Source organism: Microchirus variegatus (genome assembly GCF_963457635.1).
Source record: "Microchirus variegatus genome assembly, chromosome: 19".
Classification (NCBI taxonomy): Eukaryota; Metazoa; Chordata; class Actinopteri; order Pleuronectiformes; family Soleidae; genus Microchirus; species Microchirus variegatus.
In genome coordinates, this window is record NC_139820.1 from 8000705 (window position 1) to 8024309 (window position 23605).

Below are 23605 nucleotides of genomic sequence, written 5' to 3' on the forward strand. Positions count from 1 at the left end.
CGCGGTGAATAAAAAAAACGATTTAACTGTTTTAGCGCGAGTCTGTTATATAACAAAATGTCAAAAAAACTGAAGGGCTCTAAAGAATTGTGTGTGTGTGTGTGCACCCATCGGAGCTGGTTTCAGCCTGCAGCGGTGTCACTGTAATTGCCTCAGCTGTCAAACCACGGCAAGATTTTCACTGCCGTTGACTAGACCAGCAACCTCCCCCCCCCACCACCCCCATTGCAAATGCTAAACTGTAGGATAATGACTGATAAGGTTTTTCTGTTTTCATCCACTCCAACTGTCTCTCGTCTACACCATCTGCCTGTCTCTAAATATCTCCTCTGCTTAACCTCTGTGGCAGCATATGCTGTATTTTTGTTAATCAATAATATAGTTGGGCTCAATGAGAAGTGTCCACCTCCAACACTTATTATATCACTTGGATTCAGAGCACTGCACAGCTGCAAACCTTCCCTCACCTTTAATCCACCCCACTACACCTCTAGAACCTTCAACGTCAACGCAGAATATATTTGGCGACAAATTTAGTAGAATCAATATGTTTTCTACTACTTCCACTCCTAATTCCATAGCTCAAAAACGGACACCTTGTCAATCATATATTCTGATAAGGACCAATAAGCTCAGAAGAAGATTAAGGGCCAATTCCAATTCCTATCTTAACCCTCAATCTTAACCCCTCAAGCTCAACCCTTAATCTTAACTGGCCCTCAAAACCAAGTGTTGAGGGTTATTTTGTCACTTAGAAATGGGACACCCCTTAAATGCAGATACGTCTTCAGACTGTGGGGGGCAGAATAACGCGAAAGCTGCGTCCAGCAAAAGAAGAACACATTTACCTCACGATTATTTATTACGATCCCTTTGTCAGTCAAGTTATTAGGTTGTCAGTTAGTTATAAGATGATACTCATACAAATACCACAACCACGGACATATTCAGCTGACAGTTACCACACACCACGGCTTATTGAAAAGTAAACCGTAGCAAACGATCGCTTGTCCGTAACCGGCCGGCTATTGACAAAAGATCGTAAAATAAAAATAAACGTTACGCAACAATGACGTCAGTAATCCATAATATGGGCCTAAACTAAGATAATACAATGGTTTTCATCATTTTTTTATATCTCTATTAACAAAGAAAATACTTAATTTGTAGCGTACTCGTTTCGTTATGTGAAAACACGCAAAGCATTCTGGGTAGCCCTTGCTCCCAAGGGTGGTCTCGGAAAATCTCAATATTGAGGGCGATACAGCCCTTAAACTTGCCCCTCAACTTAATTTTTCGGAGAATCGGGACAGCAGGGTTGCACTAGCGGGAGCGGGCATTTTTGAGATTGAGGGTTAAGATTGAGGGTTAAGCAAGGAATTGGAATTCACCCTAAATTACAGGATGAGAATACTAACTTCTGCAGTAAACATATTTCTAAATCAGCCGCGTGTGTCTTGACATCTCGACTTCAGCCCGTTTTTTCGCAAAGGGAAATCTAAATCCAATTAAAAATGTTATCAGCAATAAATGGAATCAATCAGTTAATTTGTGTTGTATAACACAGTGATTGGTTTTTGCAATGGAATATAAAAGGTGTGTAAACACCTTGACAATACGTTTGAAAAGAAATGTCCCTCTTAAGTTCATGTTCATTACTTGGGTGCAACCAAACATGGAAAACCTCTGTCAAGGGAGCTCTTCTCTGGTAATAGTTCCATCTTCACAGTGAAACCAGAAAAGTATCTGCGAGGAGGGTACACACACATTCCCAGTCCAGCGAAGGAAAGAACATTAAAAAGATTGGTTAGTATGATTACTGCCAGCTTAACGGCTTTCTGCGCTAAGGCATTGGTGGTTGTTTATTTGGACCACAGACTGGGCACTGATCATGAGTTTAGTTAATATAACCTTTTGGGCTTGTGTTTTTCAATCTTCCAATACGACCTTCAAAATGCACTGCGTAAAAAACTTTAAATATAAATACACGTCGGGGCAAAATGAATTCACACAGTGCTGATTACGCCTATCAGCTCCACGCTGCTATGACTGTTTCTCAGTAGAGCAGTGTTTTGTTCTCTTTTTTCGCCTGCAGGCATCCCCGCGCTGTGCAGCGTGGGGGCTGCGAATAATTGTGGTATGAACAAAAAAAACATTAAGCACCCACAAAAAAAGTTTCAGAAGTGGTTTCTACTGCTAAAAAAAGAAAAAAAATGGACATTCAGCAGTTTGATGGGATAAACATTTATTGCAGCTAGGGTAGTGGAGGGGTGGTGTCTTTTGTAATTACTCGGAGTTCCTCAGGGAGCAACAGAAGTTCCACACTGGAGCTTTAAGCAAAGCATATCTGGGAGAAAAAAAAGTGCCCTTAAAGTAAAGCTGTTTGATCTTCGTGTTATCTTCCCACCTTGGCGATTGTAGTTCTGCCTGCATTCTTTATTTCTCTTTTCTTGCAACATCCCCCTTGAACAAAGCACAATCTACTGATCCACTTTAATAACACTGGCAGTCTTCCGTTTTTCTTCCTGAAGCCAATCAGGAAATAGGAATGTGTTCAATAGCCACTAGGGGGTGACTCCACTAGTTGCAAAAATAACTCTGTTTAAGGGTGCGTTCACACCTACAGCGTGTTTGGTCCCTTGGTTCGGTTCGTTTGCGTAGGTGTGAATGTAATCTCGGTACTTTGGTGCGCACAAAATCAACCGGTCTGGTGGTCTGGGACAACTTTATCAATGAGACGAGACGGTATAGTTTAATGCGTTATGGGTATTAGATGAGATATGGGATTACCCCCGAATTTCCACCGGGCACGTCGGCTGCACGGAACTTCAGCACCGCGGTTTTGTGCCGTCCCCTGCCCAGCGCCAATCCCCAGTAGTAGTTCTAATTTGTTTTTTTTAGAACTACGCATATGCAAAACCAAACCGTTCCCACGTCTGTTTGCTACATTGTAACATTTTTCTGACTGGTGCCGACCAAAGCAATCGAACTATAGGTGTGAAAGCGTCCTTAATGGAAGTCTATGGGAAAATGTTAGTTTACTTCTCATTTGATTTTAGGCATCAGTTAACATTTGCCTCGGGAATTAATTGTCTAACTCAGAGCTTCCTCAATAGTTCATAATGATCTCATTAAAGGAAACTAGATGATAAAGCACAGCACACATGAGTGAACACCAGTGTGATTGACAGCTGGCATCATCCAATAGGTGCCTGGTTGCAGGTGACACACCGGTTGCCACTTGGTTTCATCATCTCGGTGTTTTCTTTCTACTTCAAATCACAGACGTAGCCGTCGACTCAATCGGTTCAGAGGAGAATAAAACCAGTCAAGTGCATAGTACTTTAATTCTGCATTCTTTAATTCTCATAGGTTTTTCCTCAAAGAAAAAGTCCGAACCTCAAAAAAAGCCATTTGCTGAATCACTCTAAAATGCAGTCAGTACATGGTGACAAGCACAGAAATGTATCCCCGGATTGATGTAGCAGTGTGATATATCCTTTGTGTATTTATTTGAATGCATCTGGAAAATTGTTTTTAATGCACATAATCAGAAAACACATTGGAACAGTTCTCTGCCACCGCTGTCCTCAACTGCTGCCTTTGCTGTGTCTGAAATGTTTTATTTTTATAGGGACAGGTATATAAAACAGAGGCCAATGCTACACACCACAGCATTTATAGTTTGCAGTGTTTGCCCCATGGTGTTGTCTCTATACTTCACACAGAGAAGAATAAAACACATGCAATGATACGGTAAAAAAAAAAAATAGCATCAGAAAATATTGATCCGATAACAAAGCCATGGGTATGTCCAAAGGAGGGTTTTTGAAAGCTTCCCTCACTTCAACACATTTTACATCTGAAGAGCAACAGAATGCCGTGATGCACTGTTGCACAGTATATCACTTTAAGGGCTCAGATTATTATTATTATATATTACTTTGCAAGCAGGGCTGTTATCTCTGAAGACCAACAGTAAAAAGTCAAAATGTGCTACAATATGTTTAAAGGGAAAAGAAAAACAGCGGCCATTCTTCACTTCCAAATTGCGCGTTCAAGAGGCGGCGTGCTATTTTATGTTGTACGTTGCACAGTTTCGGGGTGTAGTACTCCACTGAGGCCTTTAAACGAGACGAAACCATCAATCTGCACATGCTAATTTCGCCTTTGTTATGTTAGCTTTATCAGCAACAACCATACATTTCTCTTGCTTTTGATCGAGCTGGAGAATTGAGAACCTTGTTCACAGCCAATTCATTATTGATGCTGAAGTAATAGTCAAATGGGGGCTAAAGCGGGACCGTATCTATGTTCCCCGGGTCCTATGTTCTCCGGGTCCTATGTTCCCCGCTTTGTATGTGACCGCTTTCACCCAAAAGGACCCGGGGAACATAGGACCCTACCCCTTTACCCTGGAGCTCCACACCCAGGCTTCCACAAAGTGAGGAACATAGGACCTTTTTTGGGAAAAACGGGGAACATAGGACCCGGGGAACATAGGACCCAGGGAAACATAGGACCCGGGGAACATAGGACCCGGGGAACATAGGACCCTACCCCTTTACCCTGGAGCTCCACACCCAGGCTTCCACAAAGTGAGGAACATAGGACCTTTTTTGGGAAAAACGGGGAACATAGGACCCGGGGAACATAGGACCCAGGGAACATAGGACCCGGGGAACATAGGACCCGGGGAACATAGGACCCTACCCCTTTACCCTGGAGCGCCACACCCAGGCTTCCACAAAGTGAGGAACATAGGACCTTTTTTGGGAAAAACGGGGAACATAGGACCCGGGGAACATAGGACCCGGGGAACATAGGACCCGGGGAACATAGGACCCGGGGAACATAGGACCCTACCCCTTTACCCTGGAGCGCCACACCCAGGCTTCCACAAAGTGAGGAACATAGGACCTTTTTTGGGAAAAACGGGGAACATAGGACCCGGGGAACATAGGACCCAGGGAACAGGAAGACCCCGCTAAAGCAGCGTTGCCTTTTCGTACCGACGTCTGTGCGTAAAGTGTGTGTCTCCCTGTTTCCACTGCTACCAACATTGCTAACGCGCGCTTCTGCTTCTCAGGTTGGAGTCCCCGACTCGGACTCTTACCCTTGAGGCCCCGAGAGGCGTCGAGGTCAACGCCGGAGTGGGAGACTTCACAGCGTCCTGTAGGAAAGACCTCCTCCTGCAGTCCTCAGAAGGAGAGGTGAGTGGGTGTTTTCAAAAGTAGCTCTTGTTGCCTTTGTGTTTATATTGCCGTGAGCTGCTGTACACTCTTAGAAATAAGGGTTCCAAAAGGGTCCTTCTACAAGGGCTGTGATCCTACCTCGAACCATTTGCTTCTGAAAAACCTTTCCCGAAGAAAGGGTTTTTCCAAGGGTTCTTGGTAACACTAATGGTTCCAGTAAGAACCATTTTGAACCAGAGAACCATTTAAAACCCTTTCCTGAATAAAGGGTTTTAAAAGGGTTCTTTGGTGGAACCTTTATAAAAAAGGTTCTAGTTAGCACTTTTATTTCTAAGAGTGTATGTTTTTAATTGGCACGTTTTAATATGCCAAAATTGCTATTTATATTTCCCTGTGTTTGACTTTGTGTTACACTCACAACAGAAACTTGCAAAACCAGTGCGATTGTGTGTGTGTGTGTGTGTGTGTGTGTGTGTGTGTGTGTGTGTGTGAGTGTGTGTGTGTGTTTGTCTCTATACTTTGTGGCAGTCTATGGCGTTGGGCCTACTTCATTAAAGAACCTTATTAAGCTAATGAGCGTCATCAATCCAGGCGACCTTGTCCTCCTTTTTCTCCTCTCTTCTTCTCATCCCTCTTCTCTTCCCCTCTTCTATTTGGGAGAAGTGACTTCATTAAAGCCGGTCTGATGAGGTTCCCTGTCAGTTGTTGCTCTATGTGTGTGTGTGTGTGTGTGTGTGTGTGTGTCAGTCATTTTTACCCAGATATCTCACTGTCAAGCTTTTTGCATTGCAACGTGCCATGTTTCAAACTTAGCCATTATCCTCTTGTGTGTGTGTGTGTGTGTGTGTGTGTGTGTGTGTGTGTGTGTGTGTGTGTGTGTGTGTGTGTGTGTGTGTGTGTGTGTGTGTGTGTGTGTGTGTGTGTGTGTGTGTGTGTGTGTGTGTGTGTGTGTGTGTGTGCAAGCTCATCAGCCTGCCATGTTGCATGTCTGCTGGAGCAGTGTGTCATTAACTCAGTAATTAACAGAAAATAGGCCTCTCTTGTTCATTGCACTCACTGTCATTGTCAGTCACACACACTTTCTTCAATCACAAATGCACACACACTCTCATTATCACACACAGCCCGCATGCACCCATAATTCAGCACTTCGCTGTACCTCTGAGGACAATAATACCCCACATGAGTGTGTGAGCAGCTAATACTAACTCTCACAGTTAAAATGTGTGTCACATATAGTAGGATGCCACCTGTATCCTGTACCCTAAAACCTAAAAACCCTGCGTGGACCATAGACTATATACAAAAAGTGGATGTAGTCATCCGGGTGAGGCTAAACAGGAAGGTAGAACATAGTGAATTGCTACCATCGGGTTGGAAAAAGAACTCTGTTAGAATGAAAGTCTATGGGAAAAGGAACAAAGTCAGAGTTCATAGTCTCAGTTGCTAGATACAGGTCTTCTTCAATGATAAAGCATAGCACATATGAGTGGACACCAGTGATGTTGGTATCTTCCAATAGGAGCTGTGAATTTATGGTTGCAAAAAAGTTTAGATGTTACAAACAGTTGCCCACAAGGTCCTTAACTGTGTCTGCGCGATTGATTAGAGTCCCTCTGGGCTGGTGTGTGTTCAGTTTGAAGTTCCCACCAGGACATAAACAAAAATGTGTGAACACATATGCTTTTGATGACAGAAGTCTTTGAAATCAACAGTAAAAGTTTGATGCCCCGCTGCAAAACTTATTCCTCATTTCATTTCCTGTATCAACCCCGTTTTATTTTGTCTTCGTTTGGTCTCAACTTTTACTTTCAGACCACCACTGGACTTAAAGATCCCATATTATGCCCTATTTTTCCAAGTTAAACTAGTTCCCTGGTCCTAATGAACATGTCTGGGACATGCTTTGGTCAAAATACGATAAGGATGAAGCACCACAGCAGTTCAATCACTCTGCCAAAACAGCCCTGTTCAGAACGCTCTGTTTAGTAGTAGAAACAACATCAGCCACAGAGGCTACTGGGAGCTAACAGAAGTTAGCATTTGGAAAAGTGATAATTTGCAGGCTCTAGCAGGCACATTGCCGTCATATATAACATATATTTTTGCATACTTTCGGTTTTCGGATACCATTGCCCTTCGCCAGCACTTTCATGTTTTTTTACGGACAAAGCGGAGCTCCGCGAGACAACAATTCCAGGAATTTAGCGCATTGTGACGTCCCAGTGAGCGCGGAAGTCAACATCTCCTGTACTTGGACTGAGGAGGACCACAAAATATTTTTTTTTACACTTTGGCGACTGGTAGGGCCTCCAGAGTTCCAAATATAAGGATTAATAAAAAAGGTTCTACCTGGAGCCAAAAAGGGTCCTCCTATGAGGACAAGCCGAAGAACCTTATATGGTTCTACTTAGCATTTTTATTTCTAAGAGTGTGGGTATTTGATTTGAAAACCCAGCTGGGTGTCAAAACTACAAAAAAATACAGTAGGAAAAATCACCAGTAGTCCTGGTGATACTTCAAGTGGATGAATATGTGTTCTTTATTCAATTGTAACAAAGCTACAATGAATAAATTCAGTTATTTCAAAATAAAGAGTCTCCGCGACCCTCATGTGCAGAATAAAGCGATAAAAGATGGATGGAAATAAAGAGTCTCAGTCCCACATGCCATAAACTCAGTGTATGATGTAAAACCTCTTAAGAGCTTGAGTGAAAGCAAAATGATTGACTGCTGAAAGAGCAGAGATTTTTTTTTTTTTTTTTTTTTTTACATCCATCAATGGCCATGGAGTACGATGCAACCTTGAAGTTTAGTTTTCATGAACTATCATCATAATCACAGTAGTAAGATTTTTCTACTATACGACATTCTAAAGCAGGGCTATTCAACTAAAAAAGGGCCATCTTTTTCGGAAGTCAACCCCTGTACCACTATTTTGTGTTGCATGTACAGTAAACGGATACAAAATAGATATAAAATGTTATAGATTATTTCGCACTTATTTATTGAAATGGCTCCTAGTTTTGTGCTAAAAAGGTAAGTAACACAACCACCAACATTCAGGTACAATACAATTTGTGTATAGTGCAAAAAGGTTACAGTTACAGTACCACCAACATTTGGGTATAACAGTCACAATTGGCTCTTACAAAATTAGAGGTAACAATATAAACAACATTAAGGTGCAATGGCCACAAAAGGCTATTTTTACCAATAATATTCAGGTAAAACTGCTACAGTTGGCTCTTAGTGCCAAAAATACAAGTTACAGTACCAACAAGACACAGGTATCACTACAGTTGGCTCATAGTGCAAAATATTCCAGTACATACATAGGCTGCCTAGAATTACAGCTGTACTAGTATTTGCCAAAAAGGGACGCAAAGTATCACAAAGTGCCAGAAATAGGCACATTTTAATAATACATTCATTATTTATGGGTTAATGGGCCACGGGCCGGTCCAAATTGCTTGATCTTGCCCCCGGGCCTTGTTCTAAAGCAGGGGTTCTCAAAGTTTTGATACCTGAGGGCCAATTTAAGAACCCAACGTTGGACTGAGGGCCGCCCAAGAAAAAAAAAAACAGAAAGAAATCCTATTTGTAATAATTCTAATGACCAGATTGTAGTTCTACCATTTACCAGAGGTGGAAAGTAACGAAATACATTTACTCAAGTTACTGTATTGAATACTTCTTTTGTGTATTTTTGTATTTTTTAAGTACAATTTAAAATCAGGATGTTGTATTTTACTTGAGTACATATAGACTCAAGTATTGTACTTAGTTACTTTATAAATACTATCCGTTACTGAGTAAAAATAGCAAAGTAACTAAGTAACTTTTACTTAAAGTACATTTCAAATGAACTACTTTTTACTTCTACTTGAGTACATTTTCAGATGACTACTTTTACTTCTACTTAGTAATATTTCATCAAAGTATTGGTACTTTTACTTGAGTACAATATTTTTGTAGTTTTTCCACCTCTGCAGTTTACACTTATTGGTCTGTATCCAGTAATGTCCAATAAACATTTAACAAGCTTAGTACATCCTGGATTATAACTATCAACTGCAATTCCTTGCGGGCCGCCAGAAATGTTTCTGCGGGCCGCCATTGGCCCGCGGGCCGCACTTTGAGAACCAATGATCTAAAGGTTTGCGATAGAGCTAATGACCAAGGGGAATAAAACATTTTGATTTTTAGATCTGTCGTCTTCACACATACAGGTGTGTCTGTCTGTCTGTCTTGTGATGGACCAGTGACCTGTCCGGTTTACCTTAGTGGAAAATACAGACAGGTCACTGGTCCAGGAGAGACCAGAAGCAGTGAAATCCCAGGGCTGCACTTGGTCGTTCGTGGTGAATGCGGTGCTGTCTTTGCGTGACACATGTTTGTTGAGGAGAGAAAAAAAAACCCACCTGAGTCTGCAGGTCTGCTTTTTGTTTATCCCATTCTCTTGGACTGATGGAGGGCAAGACATCCAGTCAACCTGCACCAGCAGTGCACATGACATGTTTAAGTGTGTCCTTGAGCCATGCACACGAGGTGACACTGACAGGGAGAGGGATCGAGGCTGTTGTTGTTGTTGTTGTTGTAATTTATGTTTTTGATTCTACCTGGAGTTAAACCAAGTGCTAAACATACTTTCAGCCAAATCCTCTTATTTAAACTTCCTTACCATACCATGTCATGCCTTCTTTTGTTTACTTATTGTTTACTTTCTTTGCTGTCTTCTATAGCTCTCCCTTTCTATCCCTTTCTATTGTTTCTATTTTCTCCTACACCTTCTCCTGATCCTCCTCAGCCTTTCAGTCCTTCATCTCTAAGTAACCCTGCCTGTCTAATTAACTTTCCACTACCAGGGTTATACATCACTGTGGCTGTCATTTCACAGGGAAAGGGGAGGGAGGAGAAGGGGGGGGGGTATTGTAATATTTTTTACCTCTTTTCTGTCATCTTTTTTTTTCTGTTCCACGTTGTCCTTCTGCTCCCTCATCATCTATTCTCTCTCTCCCCTGCCATCCCTCCATAAATAGATGTCATGTCTTCCTATTGATGCCGAACAATAGCATTAGTGTAACAATGATTGCGCTGTGGGCCTGAAACTGTGAAAGGCTGAAGAAAATGAAGGACACGCGGCGCAGGGCCTTTTTCAACCTCGTCGCCCTGTACTTCAGCACTGAAGGACAGGGAGGGGGAAAAAAAAAAAAGCGATTTTTCAAACAAAGCACAACTTTATAAATATACCACAACGAAATCTTATCAGAAGAATAAATGTGTTCAGGGAGGCCCGTGTAATTACACTGCCCCAGAGGAAATGTGAGCGATTTAGAGGTACATTGACTTGATAAATGTCTATAACAGCTTTGAAGAGGAAGCGTTAAGACAGAAAAATATGCTCCAGATTATAATTACTGTAGTGTCACATTTTTTGTTTGTCATGTTTTGGTTTTTTTGCATCACTCACCATAATGAACAAAAATATACTCGACTGTCTGAAAGTCACACTGTTTTGAAGAACCGCATATATTACCCAATTATTTCCATTTTATGTGCCCACCATACTCACTTATACCAAGCAGCTTTGCCAGTATTAGGAATTGTTCTTTTAAACTTCTCCAAAGAATGGTAAGAGAGCTAACCTAAGTCAATGTTGTATCACACACAGTTTCTGCTTACATCACGCATTTCAATTAAACAAAGGACTTGGATTAACATTTACGGCACTTCCTGTTTTGCAGTAGCATCCATCTATAAAGCAAGTTACGTCTGTGTGTCTGTGACGGGCATATCTCGCTGACCGTTTGTCAGATCGCCCATAGACTTCGGATATAGGTTGAGCATGGCCCGATGGTGTGCGTCCTTGATTTTCAAATTTTTGGGAGGAATTTTCATTTTCACTGATTTATCACGCTACACCAGGCAGGCAGTGGCTCATCAGCAGCAGCTGCGCTGTCTGGAGCGGGGAGGTAAGAGTGAAGAGGCTGTCCTCACGGTGGGTGAGACAATTTCACACGGTTCAACGCAGAACATGGTGTTATACTGAAACGACGAAGTGTCCGTATACACCAATACGCATATTTATTTGTCATTAGCATGCTACTACTTTGCAGCTAGCTTGGCGAACCTGTTTCAAATGGTAAGCTAGCAAGGCTATGATTAGAATTAGCGTAGGGCTAACATAATACAAACACTGGCGTGGGTGACAGTCACAAAACAGCTAGCTACGCTAATGCTAATTGAAAATATTTGTGCCTAATGAGGCTGCACAGTATTTGTATTATGTTAGCCTTTACATTCTATAGGAACGCACTATAGGAATACATACTTCCTACTGGCACTGCACTGGTGTTTTAAAATGAAAATATTTTAATATAAAGTAATTTTCCCCAAACAAAATGTACATGTACTCAACATAAAGGCCTCCTTTGATGTCCACGTACATGAAAACCACAAGCTGCACTTATAGTAATTTCACTCTTGTGCCTGAGTGACAACAGGCAGAAGAACAGATGGAAACAAACATGAAGAGATGAATTAGTCCAACAAATAGAAATTGGCAAATAAGAAAAAAAGGGAGGACACATTGCAGTCGGCTCACCACCGTGTTTTGTTTTGTTTTTCCCTCCCAGGATACTACACACTCCCCTGGTCCTGTGCCAACATTTTGCTGTTTTGCTTTCTCTGGAGATTACTCGATACCTTGAACCATTTTATGACTGCGGTGCTCGATGTCTCGCACAACTTTCTCATTATAGAGTGGGTCTGTTTTATTAGTTGTTGTTTGGAGACAGATATACACACACGGTATTTTTTTTTTTTGTATTCTAATAACCTGTGACAACCATCTATTCATATTCTACTGCTTATCCTGTTCAAGGTCATGGGGGGAGCTGGAGCTTGTCTAGGCAAACAAAGAGAAAAAGGGTACATCTCCAGTCCATCAGCATACACACTCTTAGAAATAAGGGTTCCAAAAGGCTTCTTCTACAAGGGCTGAGGTTCTACCTGGAAGCATTTGCTTCTGAGGGTTCTTGGTAACACTAATGGTTCCAGTAAGAACTATTTTGATCCAGATAACCCTATAAAACCCCTTTCCTGAATAAAGGGTTTTAAAAGTGCCATTTAACCCATAGTGCTCATGCGGCACAGATCAGTGCCACAGTTGCACCCTTGGTAATTTGCCATGGGAATAATACGCAACTCCTTATATGGACATCCTGGGGGGGTTCAGACATCGCATTTATCACAAGTTGTGATATAAATATTAAGCGATATTTGTGCAGAAGTCACAAAATTAGACTGTTTTTTTATCTATTCTTTTTGTTCATAAAAAGTGAACTTTGAACTGTGACGCATTTCCAAATTTCACAAATTCAATCCGATTTTGAACATTTTGAGTGCTTTTTCCCTCATGTGTGTTTATATAGTTAATAGAAATGAATGAATGAAAACTCATCCGATTGCATAGGTTGTACTGAAAAAAAAAAGGATATAAGACACTCTGTGAGGCATTCAATCTTCTGGCTCTGAGAGAGTGGTAAGAGAATCAACTCACTGCAATCAGGTGTGTGTGGCACTGATAGGTGTCGATTAAGCCCAGGTGTGAGGAGAGTTCATATGCTCTGAGTCTCCAGTGCTCTGTGCTTACTCACTGTCTCACCTTCAGAGGTAGTGAGAGGTTCTCCTTGTGGCTTCTTAAGTTGTCGGTGTATCTATAAACACCAACGCAGAACTGTGTGTGTGTTTGATGTCAATTGTAACTTGTGGTGCTGTAGAGTTTGTTGTGACTTCAGCCTTTTGGGGTATCAATGGTTTCCTGGGCAGCCTTTGCCTTTTGTTTCGTGTTTTCTGGGTCTCCTGGACAATTCTGGTTTTGAGTCATCTGCTTAGCAGCATTGGTTTAGTTAATCATTTTAGTGCTTTATTTCATTAAAGAAACCTATAGTGTCTCTATACAGTTTTGTTGTATTTTTTTCTCCCCTTTCCAATCTATCGCCACTGCGATTTTGCAGTTACCAACTGGGATAGATGGAAAAAGCAGCCAAAATACCCTGTATTTTCAGGGTTAATATGGATATGAGATAAAATCACTCACTCGCTCATCTTCTTCTGCTCGTCCATCAGGGTTGTGGGGCGCTAGCATAGAAGATAACATAAATAACAAAAAGAAAAAGTATTAAGTAAGAAGTCAGAAATTAGGTCATATTTATTTTATGAAAATTAGATGTTTGTCCACTGGATATGGTTTAAAACTGTCATTTGATCAGCCAATATTGAAGAGATCCTGCTTACCTGAAGGAAAAAATGCACTTTTTCTTTCTCTTTGACTTACCAGTGAGACTGCCTTAAGAAAAAAAAACATGTAATCTTTCGAGAATAAAGTGATAATATTATGAGAATAAAGTCGCTGCAAACCTGCGTCAAGATGAGCAAGCGGAGCGTTTATGTGACGTTACATTTTAATTGGGGCTTCACAAATAAAGAAATACTTCATATATTTGTCACACCAGCGCCACGTTATCTTTAGCATCAGGACTTTGAAAAGGTTGTGGAAGAAACGGAGTTTATTTGGAAGAAAGAATCACGCAGACTTGGAGGAAATCATCTCTTTTGTGGACTGGAGGAAGAAATTGGCTGCTTGTGATCGACTGCAGGGACACAGGTTACATCTTTGTGCTGCTGCTATTTAATCATAATACGTTAGATAGATATGTGAGATAATGATTAAAAATGACATTTTATTCTCGTAAAATGATGACTTTATTCTTGTAATGGGGCTTTTTTTCAATATTCCAACTTTATTCTCGTAAAATTACAACTTTATTCTCATAATATTCCGACTTTATTCTCGAAATATGTATATTTTTTAATCTGTAAGATAATACAGAACAGTATTGCTGAAACCAAAAACACATCGGCTCTGAATGCAGTATCTCCTCTCTCTATTTCAACCCGCTCTCCTCTCTATTCAGCAAAACAGCAAAAAAATATATATACATATCCATCTGAATTCCTCAAAATAACTTTATCTGTGTTGTGGTTCTTTCCAACCATTTTCATCCAAGCTTTCCTCAGACGCTGACACCATCAAATGAACAAAGGCGAGCAGATGAACAGAGGACAGAGGGAGGATCAGATGAGTGGGAGGTGCATGAGGATGTCGGGAAAATAGATGTTTCTGTCGATTTTGCAGCAGAAAATAAAGGCGTGGAGGACGAGCGCGGCTTAAAGCCAAATCAATGTTGTCAGCAGCTGGCAGTTAAGAAGGGGCCATTAAAGTTTAAAAAGTTTGGAAAGCAGTACTGGAATTAGGGCCAAATGGGTTAGAGGTAGGAGAGCACTGGCTTCCATTAAAATCAACCCCAATGAGAGTTGACAGCTCCTCTCAGGATTCCTGTAGTCCTCCTTTTTCATCAACTTATCTCTGTCTTTCTTTCTCCCTCTCCCTTAATCTCTCCTACATTCATTTGCTTTTCATTCTTTCTTGTCCGTCCATTTTCTTCCCCCCCTTCAATGCTGTCCACTCTCTCGCCGCGGCTCCTAAACTCTTTGTTGATTCATTTTGCTCTAACTTCAATCAATCTTTTCAGACCTTTTTAGTTATTTTGTTATAGTGTCATGCACGGGGTCTTTTGAGCAAATTTCATGCAGCGCTAATCTCCATCCTCTTCATTGGAGAGAGGTTGTTTCACCTCACTCTATTTAGTTTAACGGACAAGTCCTGATATGAAGAGAGTTCAACTATGCAGCCTACATTTGACACGTGTCGGTAATGTTTCTGTCAGCGATAACCCTAAGCCTCAACTTATGGCTGAGAGTGTCTGTTGATTATAGCCCTGATATTAAATTTGATCCTCATCATATTATTAGAAATCCAATGCTATTTTTCAGGGGACATATTATACCCTATTTCTCCAAGTTAACCTAGTTCCCTGGTGTCCTAATGAACATGTCTGTGACATGCTTTGGTCAAAATACCATAAGGACGAAGCACCACAGCAGTTCAATCACCCTGCCAAAACAGCCCTCTTCAGAATGCTCTGTTTAGTAGTATCTCTTTAGGTCCACCTTGAAAAAGAAACAAAACTACATCAGCCACAGAGAACTTTTCGTGGACTTCGCAGACTTCCGGGTTTTCTGTTCCCCTCTCCAGCACTCTCGCATGTTTTACGGACAAAGCGGAGCTCCGCGAGACAACAATTCCAGGAATTTAGCGCATTGTGACGTCCTAATGAGCGCGGAAGTCAACATTGCGCGTTTCCTCTCCTGTACTTAGACTAAGGAGGACCACAAAAACATTAAAAAGTTCATTTTGTATAATGTGTCCCCTGTAATACATTATAGTATAGTCCAATTTCATTTAAAAAAGTACTAATTGAGTGAAAAAGGTCCAGTACAGTTACATCTCCGTCTGTACTTGGATCCACTTCTGCACTTCCACCCTCTGTCATTCCACTGTTCCTATCTCGTGGATTTATTTCCAAGACTTCTTCTATCTAGCTTATTCCTCTTTTGTAAGTCGCTTTGGATTGACGTGTCTGCTAAATGCTTAAATGTAAAATATGCAACATTTTAACATTTTTATGTTTATTTCCTTTTTTTTGTTTTGTTTAGAGGTACACTCTTAGAAATGAGGGTTCCAAAAGGGTCCTTCTACAAGGGCTGAGGTTCTACCTGGAACCATTTGCTTCTGGAAGGGTTCTTGGTAACACTAATGGTTCCAGTAAGAACCAATTTGATTCAGAGAACCCTTTGAAGCCCCTTTCCCGAGTAAAGGGTTTTAAAAGGGTTCTTGGTGGAACCCTCCAAAAGGGATTTTTATAAAAGTTCCACCTGGAGCCAAAAAGGTTTCTCCTATGAGGACAAGCCGAAGAACCTTATATGGTTCTACTTAGCACTTTTATTTCTAAGAGTGTAGGCAGCACAGAAATAAACCCCAGTGAATGATATTGCAACACATGAAGCAAATACTGTCTTAAAAGCTCCAACACTATGGTTTGTTGTTACAATGGGTAGTCCCTGCATGTGAAGGTATATCAGAGGACCATTAGCTGGTGGTAAGAAATCCACTGACATCACTACATCATGTGAAAGATGTTGTCTTTAGGGGCCACACTTGCAGATTTAATGATGACGTATCCCTGTGGATGATGGGTGTCATCCAACTGGATACTGCCCTTGGGGGCTGAGCATCACATTACATTAAATATACCGCAGTTAATATTTCTTGTTGTGTTCATAATACAAATAAAACTGACTGCTGGGAGATGAACTTAGGTTAGAAAAAAAAAAAAAACCTTAACAAAGTTGGGTTACCATAGAGTTTTAATGTTTGTTGACACAATGCTTGGGTTTATTAAGAAGCTATAGCCTGTAGGTGTTTATTGGTGTGGTTCCCTGGGACTGAGCATTCGCTCTCCCACTCTCTTGTTGTTTTACCTGCGGTTAAGGCAAAATGGTGAGTGAATTAGAGAATTAGACTGCCAGCAGGGGGGGGTCACACCCTGCAGGATACTCTGTTGCTGTGAAAGTCATGCAAATATATGAATGTACACTTTTTTGTCATTTATTATTCTCATTCATTATCCCCACCTATACCTCTGTGAATTGAGAATCTGCATCTTAATGTGTTTGTTACTGTGTTTATAAGAAAGGCAAACATTAACGCACAATATCTGCCAAAAGCTGAAAGGATTGGATTGTTTTTTTAGAAGATTTGATGAAAATTTGTTGACCTAGGCTTGTGCGTTCTCATACTTTTTAGGTTAGGGTAAGGGTTAAGGCACTTATTCATGATGTTACGGTTCAGATAAGGGGATAGGGAATGCATTATGTCTATGAGGGTCCTCATTATGAATGAAGTACATAGTGTATGTGTGTAGTAGTACAGACTAATGTTGCTTTATGTCCCATCTACATCTGGGTATCTGGGTTACTACACTCAGTCTCTCACCAGCTTCTGTCATTTAGTCCATTGTCAGCTCCTATTCCAGCATCTGTCCCTTCAACAAGCCTAATGGTCTGTGTAATACACTTAGATAGCTTCACAACCTCCCACCTATTTGTGTTGTTGGAGTGTGTGTGTGTGTGTGTGTGTGTGTGTGTGTGTGTGTGTGTGTGTGTGTGTGTGTGTGTGTGTGTGACTGAAGCGCAAGCAACAAGGAGAAACAATATGAGCTGAGGCTATGTGAACAAAGACGTTCAATTGTCTGTGTTTCTGGGCAGAATTGTGTTTGAGGGAGTGAGGTGACAATAAACTGGTATTGTCAGTTGGTGTTGTTGTTTTGCAGCAGTTGGCCTCTTTCTTGTTCCTATCTCCTTCCTGTTGTCTCTGGAGTACTCTCTTCATTGCTATTGTGCTGTCAACATCTGTCATACCTTTCTCAACGAACTCCTCACTGCCTTAACCTTTGCGGTCAGACCTAAAAGTTGACTTTTTCCGATGTAATTTGGTCCCAGGTCAGCATGATTTAAACTGGTGCAAGTCTTGAATCTTTGGAAAAGTCTGACTCAACTTGACAATGATGAAATGTGAATCTGATAACTATCTGAATACAGCCCCTGCTGCCTGAATGCAGCACAAACCAGTCTGAGTGATATCCGCCCTGAAAGTCCCAAGGACGGACTGAGACGGGCATTTTCTACAGTCAAACAGATCTGGGTCACGTCCTAGGTCTGTTTTTCAAAACTGGATTCGACCCAAAAAGACTAAGACGTGATCAGTACTGAATGTTTGTCTTGGGTGAGTTCCCCCCAATCTGGAGGGGAAGAGTCGGAGAGCAGAGAGCTCACAAGAAAACACATTTTGCAATGTAAGCAGCTGTGGCATTAAACCATTGCAATTATACAAAAGGGAACCAGTTAGTTAGCTGAAATAATAAGGGCATTAGCTGCACTGCTTCAGTCAGCAGAATGGAATACTGAGACTTAAGTTAAACAGACATACTCATCTTTTGTAGTCTTGGTGAAAGTGATATTTCTTTGTCATTTCAATCCCATTATATTTCATAGTTTTCGTTACAGTTTGAATTCACAAATTGAAAATATGCCCCCGATACTTGGACACTTGGGCACCCCTCCCCCTCTCTTGTGCTGTCTTTTGCTCTCCATTTTACCTCCATTCCGGGAAAAGTTCGCTCCGTCATTGCCACCGTTCCCCTCCTTACAGCTCATTTGCCCTCGCAACTCTTTGTCCTGTACCCCAGCTGTGCCAAAGGAAATCATCCATGAAAAATGTTTTTGACCCTCTATAATTGCCACTTCCCACATGTTTGCCGTCACTTTGAAGCCAGAGCAACATTCTTGCTTAACTGAGATATGGGTGTAGACCCATTTATCCTGTACACACCCAGCCACCCACGCACATGCTACACTTGCAGCTCCATGGGGGACACATACAGTACATATGACACTTTACATCACACATGCAGTCATATGGGTGTAAACAAATTGAAAACCTTTGATGCTATAATCCCTGAGTGAGTATTGCATCATATTGATTTATATTCAGCTTAGTTTTTCATGGTTTTAGAATCTAATGTGTTTCCACTGTTTTGCTTGAGGAGGTTTTGGGTAGGTTTGGCATTAAGAAGAGAAATGTAGAAGGTCAGAAGGTCGTTAGATAGGGTGATCTATGAGAGTGGAGGAAGATGCTCACATGTAGACTATGCAGAAATCCTTTATATTGCATATGAAAGAGATGGGAGACTGCAAGGTGATGCCAGGTGAGAACGTGGCAAGGCAGCACTGCATGGTAGGGTTAGGGTCTGTAGGATGACTTCAGAAACTAAGACGACGAAGCGAATGAAGGCAGAGCCAAGGATTAAATGGTGGACGCTAAGGAGGGAATAAGGTTACACAATGTTCAGGGAGGGAGTTGCAACAGGCTCTGGAAGGCATTGAAAAGTAACCAGATGATTGGGAACGTGCGGCTAAAGTAGCGAGGGATACAACCAAGAAGTGTGTCGGTGGAACAAGGAAATAAAGCGAAGTATCCAAAGGAAGGGAATTGCATAGAAAAAGTGGAGGAGGAGACCTGCTATTATGATGTGGCAGAGCTGAAGATGCTGAGATTTTCATTGGGAGTTAACCTGGATGGGCAGGATTAGAAATTAGCATATTCAAGAGCTTGTAAATAAAGTAAGAGAGGCATGGTTGAGATGGTTTGGTCACGTGCAGAGGAGAGAAAGTGAATATATTGGAAGGATGTTGAAGAAGGAGCTGCCGGGCAGAAGGAAAAGACCACAGAGAAGGATCATGGATCTTTTGAAGGAGGACATGTTGGACAGTTTGATTAACAGAAGAGGACACAAGAGCTAGAGCAAGACTGAGGCCGATGATCTGCTTTGCCGACCCCCTAGGGAGAAGCTGTGCACTGAAACTGCTAATAATCAAATAAGAAATTGAACACTGCAAAAGAGAATTCCTGTAAATTGTTGTTCACTTGATAACATTTTATAACAATGTGATCAGACCTATTCCTGACTTTGTTTTGTTTCAAAGATCTAAAAGAATTGAGGGCGTAAGCACATGAACAATAAAGTCAGAAACAAACCATATTCACAGAGACATGTATTTTCAACATGCCCTTGTGTACAGATCAACCTAATGTTCACAGACGCTTTCATTTCGGGTGAATGTCAGCACTAATCCAACCTAAAGCGACAACAAATGACTTCCTCTCTTCTTCCTCTACTTCCCTTCCCTCTTTTTACCCATCTATCCAACTGTCCATCCACCACTTCTCCTGAACTGTCCTCATTACCTGCTACCAAGCGCCGATCCATTTCTATCTTACCCTTCCTATCCACCGGCTCCTCCCCTCTCACCTCATTCCTATCGATCACTTACTCATCCCATCCCTCCTTGTACATTGTCATTTCTAATCCCCACCTTTTTTCCAATCTCTAATAATCATCAACCTCCTCCTCCTCTTTGCTTCTTGTTCGTCACCTCTCGTCCTCCATCTTTACCATTTTGTTCACTCCCCCTCAGTTTGTTGCCATGATGTTTCCAATGTTATGGGAGGATAACCTGTAATTTTATTGGCATTTCCACATGCACGCACCAATCTCCCCCCATTCTCACATCACATCGCCATGCCCATGTTAAGGATTGTGTTGCCATGGCAAGCTGGGTGTTGGAATTAGATTTGGGTTATGTTGTCAACCGTGACTGAGTCCTCTCCTCAGTAAGGCTGTAACTGAGCCCTGGCAGCTTTTTATTGGGGGAGCCAAAGGGAAGATGACAGGTAAGCACCGGGGACCTGTAAAAGGGATACATTGACATTTAGAAATGTGGTGTGGTATTTTTTTCTTTGCCTGGCACATAGGAAAAGAAGTGCACATAATATGTTTTTTCACTACATTCTGAAATGTCCCATTGTCATTTTTACTATGTATCCATTAAAACCAATGACCATGGCAGGCTAATAAGTTGGTTGAGTGAGTTGGAGTAAATACTGAAGTGTTAAAACTACCTATGTACAAACAGGAGTGTTAAGCAAACAATAAATATGTCTACATACGAAGGCAGTATATCGTTTAAACGTCATAGTAATAAAAGGTATGGCCATGAAAAATGCTATCAGATTTAACTTAGACCTTATCATCATAAATATGTATAGCCAAATTAGCTTTCACTTCAGTTGTAGTGAACGTAGCTGTTTTTTTAAATTAACTTTAGCTCTATTATAATAATATTTTTTTTTCTGTCCTGCTGAAACACACCAGTAGTTTTGTCAGTGCAGTGGATGAAAAAAGCTCAATGATCAACACCATTATGTATCTACTGAAGCTATAACACTTAATTTGCCACCAGCAAAAACTAGGTATTGTCGCCTTTAAAAAAAAACAAACAAAAATCTACATATTATTTAAATGTATTTGTTTTCCCTTAGGAGGAGTTGTGTGATTAAAATACTGCATATCCTGTTTGCCTAGTCATTTATTGATTAAATATCACCCCATATAACACATCAAGGTCCACAAGACCTTGTAAAAAAATACCTCTTGACTAAAAGGATGACACCTCCTTTAGGCTCTGATTACCTTCCTTTTTATATTGAGGTCAGTGACTTATGAATGCACATCATTTTATTCTGTGTGTGTGTGTTGTTTAAATAGATTGAGATGTGCCCTGTCAGCCAATGTAGAATCATTAGTAATACTAATTGGTTTCTCACTTGTGGGAATGTCTCAGTCCCTCAAAGCATTCTTTGCCTTCTCCTTCATTCATCTTGTGTTCCTTTCTCTATTCCGTCTCATATACTTCCAATAACTTTGGAGTCAACATTTTTATTTCCCTCTCCCCATCCCCACCCCCACCGCCGTTTCCCCTCTGTTGTTGCATTCATAGCTTTTTCAGTGCAGTCGTGTGTGTCAGTCACAGTTAGCAGTTAGCACAGTTAACAGGGACAATACGGCATTAATGTGAAGTATTGTGAGCCGCTGGACAAAATGCAACCAAAGCTGAGTGTTCGACATACCTGTCATTTTAAGTCAGAAATCCAGAGTGTTAGCCTGAAGTTACAAAATAAAAACTCCCATCTTTCTCTGTATATGTTTTTTCACAATCTTAGTCTCCAATAGCACAAACCCCCACAGCAGTGTGCTCTCTGTTTTTCTGTACTACAACTATAGATTATTTTCTTCTTTTTGAAAACATAACTTTATGTTTTTCTGTGTTTACTTCGTCAAGACAGTCCATACAGTATGGTCTCCCTCCTCGACAGGCATAACATCAACGCCTCTGAATCCATGTCATATTTATGTATAATTGTATTGTACTGTTGTGCTTGCTCTTGTTGCTGACAGTTGTTCTTCATTATATCAAGTGTTTTCTAAATCAACTTGTGTTCCATATTCACAGATCTTTCTAGATGCCAACGCCATCAGGCTGGGCAACATTCCCCTCGGCAGTGCTGTGGATCCCCTGGAGGGGGCGCCTGCAGGTACCACCTACACTAAACAGACTGTCTACGAGCTGTGTGCCTGCGCTAATGGTAAGCTCTACCTGTCCCCAGCTGAGAAAGGCTCTACCTGCCAAACCACAAGTAACTTTTGTCTCTGGAGCTGAAAGTATGAGGTGGACATATGGACCCAGGACAAATGGACTACTTTCGAAGTACGAAGCTCATGCTAGCCAAGAGACTGAATCCTCCTGAATCAGGGCTTGGAGGGATACTAATGCCAGCTAACAGATCAAATCAACATGGATTGTGGCATGGCCAGAAGTTTGTGTCCATTAACCAACCAAATACTATATGGCTTACAGCTTGGCAGAGAGTTTAACGCTTGCTAACAGACCAAATCAACATGGACTGTGGCACGGAGTGATGCTAACGCCAGCTAAAGGACTTGACAAGAGCTTGGTGAGAAGCGACCTCACCAACCAAATTAATATGGATTGGTCAGTTGCTAATGAATTCAAGTTAACGGATGACTCAGCAGGAAGCAAAAGCCAACTCGATGGGTTTGTGGGTTAAAAGCTAAGATCATGCATGGATGGTCATGGATGGACAGTCTCTCTCCAAGATGCTCAGTGGCTGCCTCTGCCATCGTTGAATAGGTGCAATGATTCTTCTGAAAGCTACAACGATTACATTTGGGGGGGGTTTGCTTGACAACAGCCGACTTTTACAAACAAAGTGAAGTGTGTTCACCGTTTAACCAAAATGATCTAGAAATCACACTCCTGCTTTTGTAAGGATGCTAAAATATGGACAGGCGTATTTGCCAGCGGGGACTGACGTACCCTGCCTTCGAATTTTGGGTTATCTGTTGGCAAACTGACATCAGTAAAGACTTTGGTCTAGCTCTGCAGGTAACTAACAATTAAATCAAACAATGGTTTATTCTAGTGGGAAGCTAGCTAATGGACCAATCTATACCAGTAAGGCCTTCCCCCTCCTTCCCATATAATATTAAACCTTAATGTTGAAGTTTGACCCTTCCACGTTAACACGCATCCTGTAGTGACTACTGTATGTTCTTTAACCCCAATTCATTGGATAGACAAACAAATAACTGTGCTTCAGCCTTGCATCCACCAGCTTTTCCCCAATACATTCTCTGATTTCCATGTTTAATGTTGTTGTAGTTATTTCTGGTCTCCTTTACTATATTTTTGCGACTATTTCCATTTTTTCTTTTCTCCATGTACATGTAATGATGCCCCCCACCCAATGTATGTCTACATATCTTTTGAGTTCCACAGTGCAGTACAAAAGAAAAATAAATAAAATGGAGATACAGTAAAAAAAAAAAAGTAATTATGTCTTAGGTTACAATAAGGTATTAGTTTTCGTTCGGTGCTATGGTGAACAGACATTTTATGGTATGATTCTAGACAGGTGGCACTCAGGTGATCGTCAGAGCAAGTCTGATCTTGTTTGATGTATT

General features: G+C 41.2%; 1 protein-coding gene across 1 annotated transcript in view; it reads left to right on the forward strand.

Moving 5' to 3' along the window:
* Nucleotides 1-22280, forward strand: part of LOC310940830 (zeta-sarcoglycan-like) — a gene marked incomplete at both ends in the record, with an annotated part of 150909 nt that extends 128629 nt beyond the window's left edge. The window contains 2 exons of the mRNA XM_083905853.1: nucleotides 5090-5213; nucleotides 22074-22280. Of these exons, the coding sequence (XP_083761979.1) occupies nucleotides 5090-5213; nucleotides 22074-22280 (331 nt within the window). The remainder of the gene's footprint in view (nucleotides 1-5089; nucleotides 5214-22073) is intronic.
* Nucleotides 22281-23605: the final 1325 nt, after the last annotated feature.